Raw genomic sequence first — 14,295 nt, 5'->3', positions numbered from 1 at the left:
TTTCTGCTTTTGTTCTGAGGTACTGATAGGTGGGAATCATGTTTTACTCATCCTGATGTCTCCATTATCCAGCACAGTGCCTCACACAGAGTAAATACTTAGAGTGTCTGAAAGATGGATGGATGGATGGATATGGAGACATTTGGCTTAATTGGATTCTATTCATAGATTGCACAGCCATTGGCTCCAAGGGGGATTGAATAAGATTTGTTAGAACTGGATCAATACAAATCCTCACTTGCCCTCCGAAGAGTCAACAAGGACATCTTTGTCATTAAATACAGCAAGTGTTACTCAGATTTTATACCTGTTTATCTGTTTACCTCAGTGTTGATTGTATCAGGATGATGTATAATAATGTGTAAAGTGTATGTTTTGATAATAATTTGTATCCCCAAAACTTTTGAAGGTTTTTATTGTCATTAATACTAGCTCAAACTTACCCCTTCCTCTTCAAAAATTCATTTTCTCTATTTATGGAAAAGGTTTATGTTGTGTATAATGTAACTAAATGTATTATATGTAGCAACAAAGAATATATACATATATATACACACACATACACTCTGTGTGTGTGTGTGTGTGTGTGTGTGTGTGTGTGTATATGTATATATATACATATATTTAATTTTTTTGGCAGTACTGGGGGTTGGAACCAGGGGCACTTTACCACTGAGCTTCGTTCCCAGTCCTTTGAATTTTTTGAGAGTCTTGCTAAATTTCTGGGGCTGGCCTCAAACTTGTGATCATTTTGCCTCAGCATCCTAAGTCCCTGGGATTATTGTAGCTAGCAAGGATTACACTTGGTGAACCTGGCAGAGAAAAGGAACCTATTGAGGGGAGAAAATTCACTATAGAGAAGGCTATTTACTTCTATGAGCAGATCTCAGAAACAAGGGCTGAGTGGGGATTAGGATTGTGGTTCCAACACAGAATGGTGACTACTAAAATCCTTCCCTGATACAGTTATTCTGCTGACATATTCTGATGAGAGTGGTGTGTTACAGTGTGGTTCAATTAAACCCCTAACATCTGTTGACTTAAGACAGTGTTGCTCTGAGATCTTTCAAAAAGATAAGCTCAAAGGCGGGAGAATATTTCCCTAGTACTAAAAAGAAGGTAAGCCCTAAGAGCTTGGGGAAGTAGGAAATGTGGGAGTGTGACAGTCTGAGAGCTGAGATGGAATAGCAGCGCCAGTGTGAGCAGTAGACAGGGGACTTATGCAAGCTACTGGTGGCAAAGGAAGTCTTACAAGTGTCTCTAGTTACCTACACAAGGAAGCAGCTATGGAATTAGTGAAATTTGCCTATTAATATGACCTCATTTGTATCTACAGGCCAGAGACCCCTGTGGATATTTGGAGTTAAATATAAATGATTTCAGCATATGCCCAACCTCCACCCTATCTCCATTTCCCATCCTTCCTCATTCCAGGATGATTCTGGGTTCACTTTAAGCATTTGACTATTTTTACATGTAGGCAGACAGGCTGCACAGCCATTTTCTTGAACGTTTAGGCCTTAGGACCTTATGCTGGTATCCACCTCTACCTCTACTTAACAAGAGATAAACAGCAACCTGTGCCAGGAGTCAGAGGATATGAATTCTTCAACAAATATTCACTGAACACCTTGTGTCAGATACTGGTAGGTCCTGGAGATAGAGATGAGTATATGTTGTCTCTGAGCTCCAAAGTAGTTTTCTGAGAGAGATCATCAAATAGAAAATAATGGCATAATGGAGAAAGTGCTACGGAGGGACAATGAATCTTTTTTTTTTTCCTCAAGGACAAATCTTCCTTAACACTAGAGCCAGGGCCTTCCGGGGAACTGAGGCAACACAGACACCCTCCACCCCCAACTTAAACCCCAATTCTTACAATCAAGTCAGAAAAGATTTCAAGGTAACAGGCATCCGTTTATTGAAGAGATGGGGAAGGGATATTCTCAAGGGAGAAAGTAGGTCCTCTCAGAGAGAAGAATAGTGTGCCTCTCCTGAACTCCAATTTTTTTTTTAAACTGGGATTTGAACCCTTAACCACTGAGCCACATCCTCAACCCCCTTTTTTACATTTTATTAGAAACAGGGCCTCACTGAATTGCTAAGTGCCTCAATAAGTTGCTAAGACTGGCTATGAATTCTCTATCCTCCTGTCTCAGCCTCCAGAGCTGCTGGGATTACAGGTGTGCTCCACTGGGCTGGCTCTGCACTCCAATTTTATAGGCGATCCCAGATAAGTTTCCAGAGAGTCCCACCCAGATTCACCACTTGACTTTTGACTGACAGCAAAATACATCACTTTCAAGTCCCGACTGCCATGACAACTCTAGGTTGCTCTGGTCCATGATGACTTGTTCTAATTGAATTCTTAATTATAAATTCTTACATTTTATGGCTGTTAGGAATTTTCCTCATCTCCCCGAGTTTCGGGATCTAGTCTGTGGAAAAGCACACAAGTCTCCCCCTTCGGGTTCCTCTTATTAACATTATTTCGGGCCTGCATTTCTTCTGTAGTCAACAGGTAGTCTGCTGAGGCTTGGCCTTAAACTAGTGATCTTCCTGCCTTATCCTCCCGAGCCGCTGGGATTACAAGTGTGTGACACCGCGCCGGGCTCTGGCATTTTAAATATGCTAACCTACTTCCGTACGTGACCGCCTTCAAGTAAGCAGAACCTGCCCCAATCCTCAGGGACAGAACCCAGGAGGCCGGGAAACAGGATGAAAACTGCGAGAGGAGATCTCGCACCGAAAGCGCGCACTCACAGCCAACTCACTTCCGGGGGCGGTCCAGCACCGCGGCCGTCAGTTCCGCCCCGACAGGAAGTACTTTCTGCGCAGTCTCTGCTGTCGTCCCGCCTTTTCGCCTCTGTCCTGATGGGGGTGGGACTTCCTGTTGCGTGTTACCGGGACCTCCAAAGGAAGACCTGGGACTGAGGGCAGGAATGTCTAAGTCCTGTGGCCGCCGGTCGGGCAGTGCATTAGTTTGGACCTGTCGCCGGGGTTCCCACTGATTCGTGCAGTTATCCACTCCCTCTCCTAAGGCGCTTTAAGGCGGTCTTTGTGTTCTGAGTGCGCAAGTGTGTGTGCCCGCAGGTCGGGAGCGGGCATGGAGGTGCCGCCACCGGGCCCACGGAGCTTCCTTTGCAGGGCACGGCGTCCTTTCCCCCGAGTCTTTGCTGCTGGAGCTGTGGCTACTGAGTCGGAAGCTCTGCTGGAGAATGAGAAGCTGCCCTCCTATGTCCCAGAACCCTATTACCCGGAATCCGGTTGGGATCGCCTCCGGGAGCTGTTTGTTAGAGAGTAAAAGTGCCCAGGGTCTGTGGGGAGGGGCCGCGAAAGAGTTGTCAGCCGGGGCGAAGGACCCAGGGGTGGTGGTTTATTTTAAGTGAGATTTGAAGTTCTGGTATTTGTGGCCCGAGGTTATATCCAGACATTGCCATTTGGTAATTGACAGGTTTTGAATGTTAAGGCTCACTCACTGAAAGAGCTCTTCGGGTTGGATACTTAGATACAAAGGAATGTAGTCTTTTTGAAAGCAAACCCTGATTTTACAGATAAGAAAAATTGGGCCAAGCTAGAAAACCCTGAAACCCATGTCTGCAGAAATCTGTTCCAGTGTTCTTTTCTGTATTTTATTTGATCCCAAACTTACTGGTATTTCATGACCAATAGTGTTCCTTGACAAATGGGGATTGAAGAGGGCCAGAGAGGGTTGTCAGTTTATTTTGCCTAATGAATAATTGAATATAGTAGCAACTATTGGGTGTTTTTTTTTTTTTTTTTTTTTTCCCGGTGCTTGGGATGGACCCAGAGCCTTATTCATGCTAAGGCAAGCCTTGTAACACGGAGCTACATCCCCAGCCCTTTCTCATCATCTAGAAAATAAAGATAACTAGATTTTAAAATAGAAGATATTTCAGAATAGAGGATAACCCTTTAAATTGACTTTATTCAATAAAACTTAATTCATTTATTAATTGTGAAAAGATTGCTCTCTCATGAAGTAATTTACTACACTGTTATGAAGTGATTAAACTAAAATTGAAGCTTTATAATGTTGCCAAGATAGTTGGAGCAAGGTAACTGACAGACTTGAATTTAATTATTTTATTTAGGTTTCATTTTTTTTTTTATGATAATGAGGCAGCTTTTCTCTGAGGTCCTTCTAGTAGTTGAGACTTTTGTGAAAGAACTTGTGTAATAGAAGAGGGTCATTTTGATCATCACAACACACAGAATACTGGAGCTGAAAGAAAGTTGAAATGTAAAATCCCTTTTCCTATTTAGAAGGAGGAAAACAAGGTTCAATGAGATTATGATCTGGCTGCAGGTGGGTCAACAATAAGTTACAACCAGGACCACAACTTCTTTGTTGCTTAAGTCCAGGTCTGTTCTACTGCTGTGGCCTGTTACTTTCTTTGCCTTTCATTAGCCATTTGGACCAACTATGTAACTTCTTAGTGCCTCTATTTCCATATGGATAAAATGGAGATACATATTATTTATGTTGCAGAAGTAGAAGATGTAAAAGAGGCAAAGCATGTACATCTCCTGGCTTGTCAAATTTTAAGCTCCTTTACATTTTCTCTCTTCTGAGTTATACTATAGATTAGTTTTTATGCAGATGTTTCTTATTCTGTTCACTATAAAAGATCAAAGTACAAAATTTAAGTTGTCAGTTTTCCTACTGATGTTAAATATAGAGAATTACAATTTTCTTAGAGATTTTATTTAAATTTATTTGTAAATATAGGAACTGAAATACAGATTCTGACTTCAGAATAATGTGGTTATTGACAGAATTAACTATTTTCTGTGAAAGTAAGATCATTTAGTAATTTACTTACATTTATAGTAATGATATTTATAGTAATGATATTTACAAACAGCCATTAGAACAGGTTCAGAAGGACATTTTGGAAGTTCCATTAACTGTTCTGGTTTCTTAGTGATAAACAGTAAGTTTTCCTTTTTTTTTTTTTTTTTTTTTCGTAATATTTCAGCCTCACACATACTGGGCAAGTACTTTAGTGCTGGGCTATATCCGCAGACCTTTTATTTTTATTTCGAAGAGGGTCTCTCCAAGTTGCTCAGGTTGGCCTCAGCATCCTAGTAGCTAGAATTACAGGCATGTGTCACTGTACCCAGCTGTTTTCCCTTAGTTTAGACTGGCCTGTGTTGCCATCGGCACAGTGAACTTTCCCAATGCTTTTCTTCTTTCCTTTTTTTGAGATAGGTCTGGTTGTGTTGCTCAGCCTGGCCTTGAGCTCAAGTGATCCTTATGCCTTAACCTCCCAAGGAACTGGAACTTTTTGTGCCACCTCACCACCGCCTCCCCCCCCCAAAAACTTTTTACACCATCTGAGTATGTCATAAAAATAAGTGTTTAGTATGATAGGATTTTGACTTTTTAAAAAAAAATTCATGTTTTCATTCTTTCATACAAAAGCTCTAAAATCTCGTGTTATGTGATTTCTGTAAGTGACCTTAAAATTTAAAAAGAGAAATACTGTTTTCTACATCCAACTCACAGATTTCCCATTACTAGGGTATAGTAAATATAGTAATACTCTTAAAATAAAACCACCTTTTAAAAAAAAGCTTATTTTTGGAGTATGATGTGCCTTAAAAAAGTGTACATGGTATATTTATTAATGGACTTTCACAGACTGAAATAGCTGTGTAATCAACCAGGAATTGTTACCAGCATTCCAGAAGCTCCCTTCTATGCCCCTTGTAGTCACTGTCTTTCCAAGGATAACTACTATCCTAGTGTCAAACAACATAGATTAGTTTTGCCTGGAATTTGTACTACTTTTAATGTCACTGCTCTGTTTAATTCATTAAAGAATTTAAGTTCATCCCATAATGAAAATTGTGGTGTTAGCATTTTGGATTTTGTGTTTTTGGTACTGGGGATTGAACCCAGGGCCATTTAACCACTGAGTCACATCCCCAGCCTTTTTATATTTTATTTAAGGGACAGGGTCTTGCTGAGTTTCTTAGGGCCTTGCTGAATTGCTGAGACTGGCTCTGAACTTGTGGTTCTCCTGCCTCAGCCTCCTGAATCGCTGGGATTACAGGCATGCACTACTGTGCTTGAAAGCATTTTGGATAATTCTTCCTGTGGTATTTTGGATAATGTCTCAACAATGTTGTCTTCTTGATGTTTTAGTGAACAACAGAGAATTTCAAAGGAACTTGAGCATATCTATAGGGCAGCAGCTTCAGCGGGCATCATCGGCTGGGCATATGGTGGAATACCAGCTTTTATTCATGCTAAACGACGCTACATTGAGCAGAGCCAAGCAGAAATTTATCATAACCGGTTTGATGCTGTGGTAAGTACTGGTGATCTAAATAGTATTTAGGGGCATATAAACTTACTTATTTACTCTTAGTCATTCAGTTAGGTTGTGGTTTGGGAGGGTTTTAAAGAAATTTAGTCTTACTTAATAGCAACAGAAGTACTAATGTTGATGTGTAATTTGTACACATTGCTTGTTAGACTTATTCACAATATACATGTGTAAGATCACAACTATGACTCTTCTGTCTAAAACATATTTCTTCTATTTTTTCCAGTACTGGGATTGAACTTCCTCAGCCCTTTTTAGTTTTTATTTGGAGACAGGGTCTTGCTAGATTGCTGAGGCTGGCTTTGGACTTGATATCCTCCTGCCTTAAGCTCCCAAGTTGCTGGCATAGGCATGTGTTACTGTGCCCCATGAGAGGTTTCTTTTTTTAACTTTTTACTTTAAAGTCATTGGGCTTAATAAAAAGTTGCAAAAAGCACAAGATTCTCTACATACCTTTCATCCAGAGCCTGTAAATAATTAATGTTTTACCATGTTTGCTTTATTATTCTCTCTGTGTAATAAATACTGTTATATTTTCCTGAACTGTTTGAGAGTAAGTTATAGACATGATAAATAATTCAGTGTGCATTTCCAAAAACCAAGGCCATTCTCATTTAAAACCGCCACGATTATAATGATCAAGATCAGAAAATTAACACTGTTATAGTACTATTATCTGTGGACCTTGTGTAAAATTTGCTTGCTCTTCAACTTATTTATTTAAAAAATAAACAAAAATTTTTAACTGGTCTAGGATCTATAGATGACATGTTAAATTTGTCTCTCATGCCCCTTTTTAGTTTCTTTTCATCTAGAATTATTTTTCTGTCTTTGCCTTTCCTGACCTTGACAGTTTTGAAGACTGTGGACCATTTGTAGAATGTTCCTCAATTTGGATTTGTTTGATAGTATCTGATGATAAAATTCATTCTTTTTTGGCAGGTTACCCTAGAATTGATATTGTATTCTCAGTACAGTTGAGCACATGGTATCTATTTGTCCTTTTACTGGTGATATATACTTTAGTCACTTGATTAAGATGATATCTACCAAGTTTACCCACCATAAAATTGCTGTTTTTTCCTCTTTGTAATAAAAAATATTTTATAGATACTTGTTAGATTTTTTTTTTTTTTTTTTTTTTTGGTGGTGCTGTGGATCAAACCCAGGGCCTTATGCTTGCAAGGCAAGCACTCTACCAACTGAGCTATCTCCCCTGCCCTAGATTTTTTGAGATTAGTAAATATCCTACTTTTTCATCAAATTTCTATCCTCTAGTTTTAGCATTAAATTATGATTCTTATTTGAACTAGTTATTATTGTGATGGTTACCAAATGGCCATTTTCTAATTCCATCATTCTTTTTTGTGTGTGCGCAATATTGAGTTTTGAACTCAGGGGTGCTTTACCACTGAGCTCTACCCCCAGCCCTTTTGATTTTTTTAATTTAATTTTTTTTATTAGAGATTTATGGTTATACATAGTAGTTGAGTTCATCCTGATAGAACTCATATATACATACATACACGAAAATTTGTTTCAGTTCTTGATCCCCTCTTTTCCGTCCTTTTTTTTTTTTGGAGATATATTCTCACTAAGTTGCCCAAGTTGGCTTAAATTTGTCATCTTACTGCCTTAGCCTCCTGAGTAACTGGGATTATAGCCTTGTGCCATCACATCCAGCATTAAGTCTGTCATTCTTCCTACATTTATTGGTTCATATTCTGCCCTAAGAAAGCATGCCTCCCCCATATTAATTTATTTATTTATCCAGCTACAGTCATGAACCAACAGCAGGGATCAGTCAGAAATGCTTTGTTAGGAGATTTGTCAATTATACAAACATCATAGAGTATATACAAACTGGGAGGACCACAGATAATATAATCTATGGCACCACCATCCTATATGCCATCTGTCTTTGACTGAAACATTGTTATGTGGTACAGACTGTATTTATAATTTATTTGTATCAGTTTTTACTCATGGTTTTTTATTTTATTCTATAGATTTATAATCCATTACTGTCATTTATTTTGACACTCGAATTTACCTGAATTTGGACAGTTGAAATTCTTTAAGCTAATTCCTCTGTCCTTAATATATGTCTTCATAAATCTCTGAGCATGCCTTTACTTTTGGAGACAGCAAAATGTTCCTGTCTCATCTTTTCCAATGTCAGTCTGGTGGCCATTTCTGCAAGGAGCTCATTTCTTTTAGTAGAGTATGGTATTTAGAAACCAAAATCTGTATCCTGACTATCTGCCTTTCTACTAGGATGTCATTGCTTCTGAGCCCTTGGCAGACAAGAGTTGGGAAGTGAGTGTGTGTGAGAGAGATACACTTATATACACGTTTATACATATCCATATCTGTGTTTGTCTACCTATTTATTAAAAGTCATGCGTTCATACTGATACCTCTCAGAGAAGTTTTCTCGTAAAAAATAACTTTTATTTATTTTTATGTGGTGCTGAGGATCAAATCCAGTGCCTCACATGTGCTCTACCACTGAGATACAACCCCAGCCCTCTCAGAAAAGTTTGATTTGCCTAAGTAGTTAGTATGTGCAAAAGAGTTCTCCCATACTTTTCTTTTTCTAAAAATATTTTTTCTAGTTGACAACAGACATTTATTTAATTAATTTATTTATGTGCCGTTCTGAGAATTGAACCCAGTGCCTTACACATGCTAGGCAGTTGCTCTACCACTGAGCCAAAACCCCAGTTCTCTCGTATTCTTTAAGAATCTAGGGGCTGGGGAGATAGCTCAGTCAGTAGAGTGCTTGCTTTGTAAGCACAAGGACCTGGGTTCGATCCCCAGCACCCAAAAAAAAAAAAAGAATCTAAATTTTACCCCATAATATTATATATCTGGCTGTATGATGGGGTAGTGAAAATGGGCCTTGGAGACAATATATCCTCCTATTCTAGCTTTATTTATTACAATCTGGTTTATGTTGGTGGTAAACCTCCTTCTAAGCCGTAGTTAAAATCAAAACACCTTCCTGAAAAGAATGTTGTTAAGAGTAAATGAGGTAATATGTTAATACATTTTTTTACATAAAGGGTAGTCTGTAAGTATTCCTTTTACTTCCTCTGTACTTTAATTCTTCCTCTTTAATGTAGCATTTACACAGTAGTTATTCCTTTTTTTTTTTTTTTTGGTAGTGGGGATTGAACCCAGGACCTTACACATCCCAGTGTTATACCACTGAGCCACATTCTCAACCCAATAGTTGTTTTTATTTTTCTTTTCCCCAGTATTTTTTTTAATATGAAGAATATGTCTAACACTGGTTTTATGTCTGTCATGGTGGTTGCTACATAGATTCTCTTTAGATATTTAATTGATGGATTGCTTGGGATTGACACTGGCAATTCTGTTTTCCATCTCCTGATAAAATAGGATACACAAGACACTTGCTTAAACCTCAGTGCTTAAAGAATGATAATTCTAGAGATTTTCTGTTTAGGTGCCCCTGACTAATTTATATCTGGCACCCCCCACTACAGTTTGAGAATAAGGAAAGCATCAAGGTGTTTTGCAATCTCACAGCTTTTTTATCAACTTTTTAGCAAAGTGCACATCGTGCTGCCACACGAGGCTTCATTCGATATGGCTGGCGCTGGAGTTGGAGAACTGCAATGTTTGTGACTATATTCAAGTAAGTTCTCTGAGTTGTGAGAGAGGGTCTTGATATTTTTTTGGAGTGCATCTTTTGAGATTATAGAAAACACTTGAAAGTGATTCATAATACCTTTTTCTCAAGAACTTGAGAAACTTTTGTGTAAAGGTTGGTTCAATCGTAGATTTATTCAAAATGATAGAGGTCTACCACTAGTATCAAAATACATATACGGTTCCTAAGAAAAGGAAATTCTCAAAACCTTTATGTTTCAATTTTTTTATGTTTCTATTTCTGAATATTGAAGAAATTTTTTTTTCAAAAAAATTCATTGATAATGATAATGGCTATAAGACTATAAAAATTAAATGGAATTTTTTTTGTGTGTGTGATTTTTTTTTATTGTAAACAAATGGGATACATGTTGTTTCTCTGTTTGTACATGGCGTAAAGGCATACCATTTGTGTATTCATAAATTTACATAGGGTAATGTTATTTGATTCATTCTGTTATTTTTTCCCTTCCCACCTCCCCTCCCACCCCTCTTTTCCCTCTATACAGTCCTTCCTTCCTCCATTCTTTCCCCCTCCCTAACCCTAACTCTAACCCTAACACTAACCCCTCCCACCCCCCATTATGTGTCATCATCCACTTATTAGCGATATCATTCGTCCTTTGGTTTTTGAGACTGGCTTATCTCACTTAGCATGATATTCTCCAGTTTCATCCATTTGCCTGCAAATGCCATAATTTTATCATTCTTTATGGCTGAGTAATATTCCATTGTATATATATATACCACAGTTTCTTTATCCATTCATCAATTGAAGGACATCTAGGTTGGTTCCACAATTTGACTATTGTGAACTGAGCAGCTATGAACATTGATGTGGCTGTATCTCTGTAGTATGCTGATTTTAAGTCCTTTGGGTATAGGCCAAGGAGTGGGATAGCTGGCTCAAATGGTGGTTCCATTCCAAGTTTTCTAAGGAATCTCCACACTGCTTTCCAGAGTGGCTGCACTAATTTGCAGCCCCACCAGCAATGTATGAGTGTACCTTTCTCCCCACATCCTCGCCAACACCTGTTGTTGCTTGTATTCTTCATAATCGCCATTCTAATTGGGGTGAGAGGGAATCTTAGGGTGGTTTGATTTGCATTTCTCTTATTACTAGAGATGTTGAACATTTTTCCATGTGTTTGTTGATTGCTTGTAGATCTTCTTCTGTGAAGTGGCTATTCATTTCCTTAGCCCATTTGTCGATTGGATTATTTGCATTCTTGGTGTAGAGTTTTTTGAGTTCTTTATAGATTCTGGAGATTAGTGCTCTATCTGAAGTATGATTGGCAAAGATTTTCTCCCACTCTGTAGGCTCTTTCTTCACATTGCTGATAGTTTCCTTTGCTGAGAGAAAGCTTTTTAGTTTGAATCTATCCCAGTTATTAATTCTTGCTTTTATTTCTTGTGCTATGGGAGTCCTGTTGAGGAAGTCTGGTCCTAAGCCGACATGTTGAAGATCTGGACCTACTTTTTCTTCTATAAGATGCAAGGTCTCTGGTCTGATTCCGAGATCCTTAATCCATTTTGAGTTTAGTTTCGTGCATGGTGAGAGATATGGGTTTAGTTTCATTCTGTGGCATATGGATTTCCAATTCTCCCAGCACCATTTGTTGAAGAGGCTATCTTTTCTCCATTGCATATTTTTGGCCCCTTTGTCTAGTATGAGAAAATTGTATTTATTTGGGTTTGTATCCGTGTCCTCTATTCTGTACCATTGATCCACCTTTCTATTTTGGTACCAATACCATGCCGTTTTTGTTACTATTGCTTTGTAGTAGAGTTGAAGATCTGGTATTGCGATACCCCCTGCTTCACTCTTTCTGCCAAGGATTGCTTTAGCTATTCTGGGTTTTTTATTCTTTCAGATGAATTTCATAATTGCTTGCTCTATTTCTGTAAGGTACATCATTGGGATTTTAATTGGAATTGCATTGAATCTGTATAGCACTTTTGGTAGTATGGCCATTTTGACAATATTAATTCTTCCTATCCAAGAACATGGGAGATCTTTCCATCTTCTAAGGTTTTCTTTAATTTCTTTCTTTAGTGTTCTGTAGTTCTCATTGTAGAGGTCTTTCACCTCTTTTGTGAGATTGATTCCCAAGTATTTTATTTTTTTCGAAGCTATTGTGAATGGGGTAGTTTTCCTAATTTCTCTTTCTGAAGTTTCATCGCTTATGTATAAAAATGCCTTAGATTTATGTGCATTGGTCTTATATCCCGCTACTTTACTGAATTCACTAATGAGATCTAAAAGTTTTCTGGTGGAATTTCCTGGTTCCTCTAAGTATACAATCATATCATCAGCAAATAGGGATAGTTTGAGTTCTTCTTTTCCTATTCGTATCCCTTTAATTTCTTTGGTCTGTCTAATTGCTCTGGCTAGAGTTTCAAGGACGATATTGAAAAGAAGTGGTGAAAGAGGGCATTCCTGCCTTGTTCCAGTTTTTAGGGGGAATGCTTTCAGTTTTTCACCATTTAGAATGATATTAGCCATGGGCTTAGCATAGATGACCTTTATAATGTTAAGGAATGTTCCCACTATCCCTATTTTTTCTAGTATTTTGAGCATGAAGGGGTGCTGTATTTTATCAAATGCTTTCTCTGCATCTGTTGAAATAATCATGTGATTCTTGACTTTAAGTCTATTGATATGGTGAATTACATTTATTGATTTCCTGATGTTGAACCAACCTTGCATCCCTGGGATGAAACCCACTTGATCATGGTGCACTATCTTTTTAATATGATTTTGTATGCAATTTGCTAAAATTTTGTTTAGGATTTTTGCGTCAATGTTCATTAAGGATATTGGTCTGAAATTTTCTTTCCTCGATGTGTCTCTGTCTGGTTTAGGTATCAGGGTAATATTGGCTTCATAGAATGAGTTTGGGAGGGTTCCCTCCTCTTCTATTTTATGGAATACTTTGAGAGGTATTGGAATGAGCTCTTCTTTAAAGGTTTTGTAGAACTCAGCTGAGAACCCATCTGGTCCCGGACTTTTCTTTGTTGGTAGGCTTTTGATGACTTCTTCTATTTCATTACTTGAAATTGGTGTATTTAAATTGTGTATGTCCTCCTCGTTCAGTTTAGGCATTTCATATGTCTGTAGAAACCTGTTGATGTCTTCGAAATTTTCTATTTTGTTGGAGTATAGATTTTCAAAATAGCTTCTAATTATGTTTTGTATTTCAGTCGTGTCTGTTGTAATATTTCCTTGTTCATTCCGAATTTTAGTGATTTGGGTTTTCTCTCGTCTTCTCTTTGTTAGTGTGGCTAAAGATTTATCAATTTTGTTTATTTTTTCGAAGAACCAACTATTTATTTTGTCAATTTTTTGTATTGTTTCTTTTGTTTCAATTTCGTTGATTTCAGCTCTGAGTTTAACTATTTCCTGTCTTCTACTACTTTTGGTGTTGGTCTTTTCTTCTTTTTCTAGGGCTTTGAGCTGTAGTGTTAGGTCGTTGATTTGTTGAGTTTTACTTCTTTATTAAATGCGCTCCATGAAATAAATTTTCCTCTAAGTACTGCTTTCATAGTGTCCCAGAGATTTTGATATGATGTTTCTTTGTTCTCATTTACCTCTAAGAATTTTTTTAATTTCTTTCCTAATATCTTCTGTTATCCATTCATCATATAATAGCATATTGTTTAATCTCCAGGTGTTGGAGTAGTTTCTGTTCTTTACTCTTTCATTTATTTCTAACTTCAATCCATTATGATCTGATAGAATACAAGGTAGTGTCTCTATCTTCTTGTATTTGCTGACATTACCTTTGTGGCATAATATATGGTCTATTTTAGAGAAGGATCCATGTGCTGCTGAGAAGAAAGTGTATTCACTCTTGGTTGGATGGTATATTCTATAAATGTCTGTTAAGTCTAAATTATTGATTGTGTTATTGAGATCTGTGGTTTCTTTGTTCAATTTTTGTTTGATCTGTCCAGTGGTGAGAGAGGCATGTTAAAATCACCTAGTATTATTGTGTTATGATCTATTTGGTTTCTAAAATTGAGAAGGATTTGTTTGACATACATGGACAAGTCACTGTTTGGGGCATAGATGTTTATGATTGTTATATCTTGCTGATTTATGCTTCCCTTAAGCAGTATGAAATGTCCTTCTTTATCCCTTCTGACTAACATTGGCTTGAAGTCCACATTATCTGAAATGAGGATGGATACTCCAGCTTTTTTGCTGAGTCCATGTGCATGGTATGTTTTTCCCCATCCTTTCACCTTTATT

General features: G+C 37.7%; 1 protein-coding gene across 1 annotated transcript in view; it reads left to right on the top strand.

Annotated features, from left to right (window-relative positions):
- Positions 1 to 2,886: 2,886 nt before the first annotated feature.
- Timmdc1 (translocase of inner mitochondrial membrane domain containing 1) overlaps positions 2,887 to 14,295 on the top strand; it is a 32,292-nt gene continuing 20,883 nt past the window's right edge. The window contains exons 1-3 of the mRNA XM_047564865.1: positions 2,887 to 3,300; positions 6,176 to 6,341; positions 9,938 to 10,026. Of these exons, the coding sequence (XP_047420821.1) occupies positions 3,107 to 3,300; positions 6,176 to 6,341; positions 9,938 to 10,026 (449 nt within the window). The 5' untranslated portion in view covers positions 2,887 to 3,106. The remainder of the gene's footprint in view (positions 3,301 to 6,175; positions 6,342 to 9,937; positions 10,027 to 14,295) is intronic.

Source organism: Sciurus carolinensis, chromosome 9 (genome assembly GCF_902686445.1).
Source record: "Sciurus carolinensis chromosome 9, mSciCar1.2, whole genome shotgun sequence".
In the NCBI taxonomy this organism is placed as follows: Eukaryota; Metazoa; Chordata; class Mammalia; order Rodentia; family Sciuridae; genus Sciurus; species Sciurus carolinensis.
This window is presented reverse-complemented; position numbering and strand designations above follow the sequence as displayed.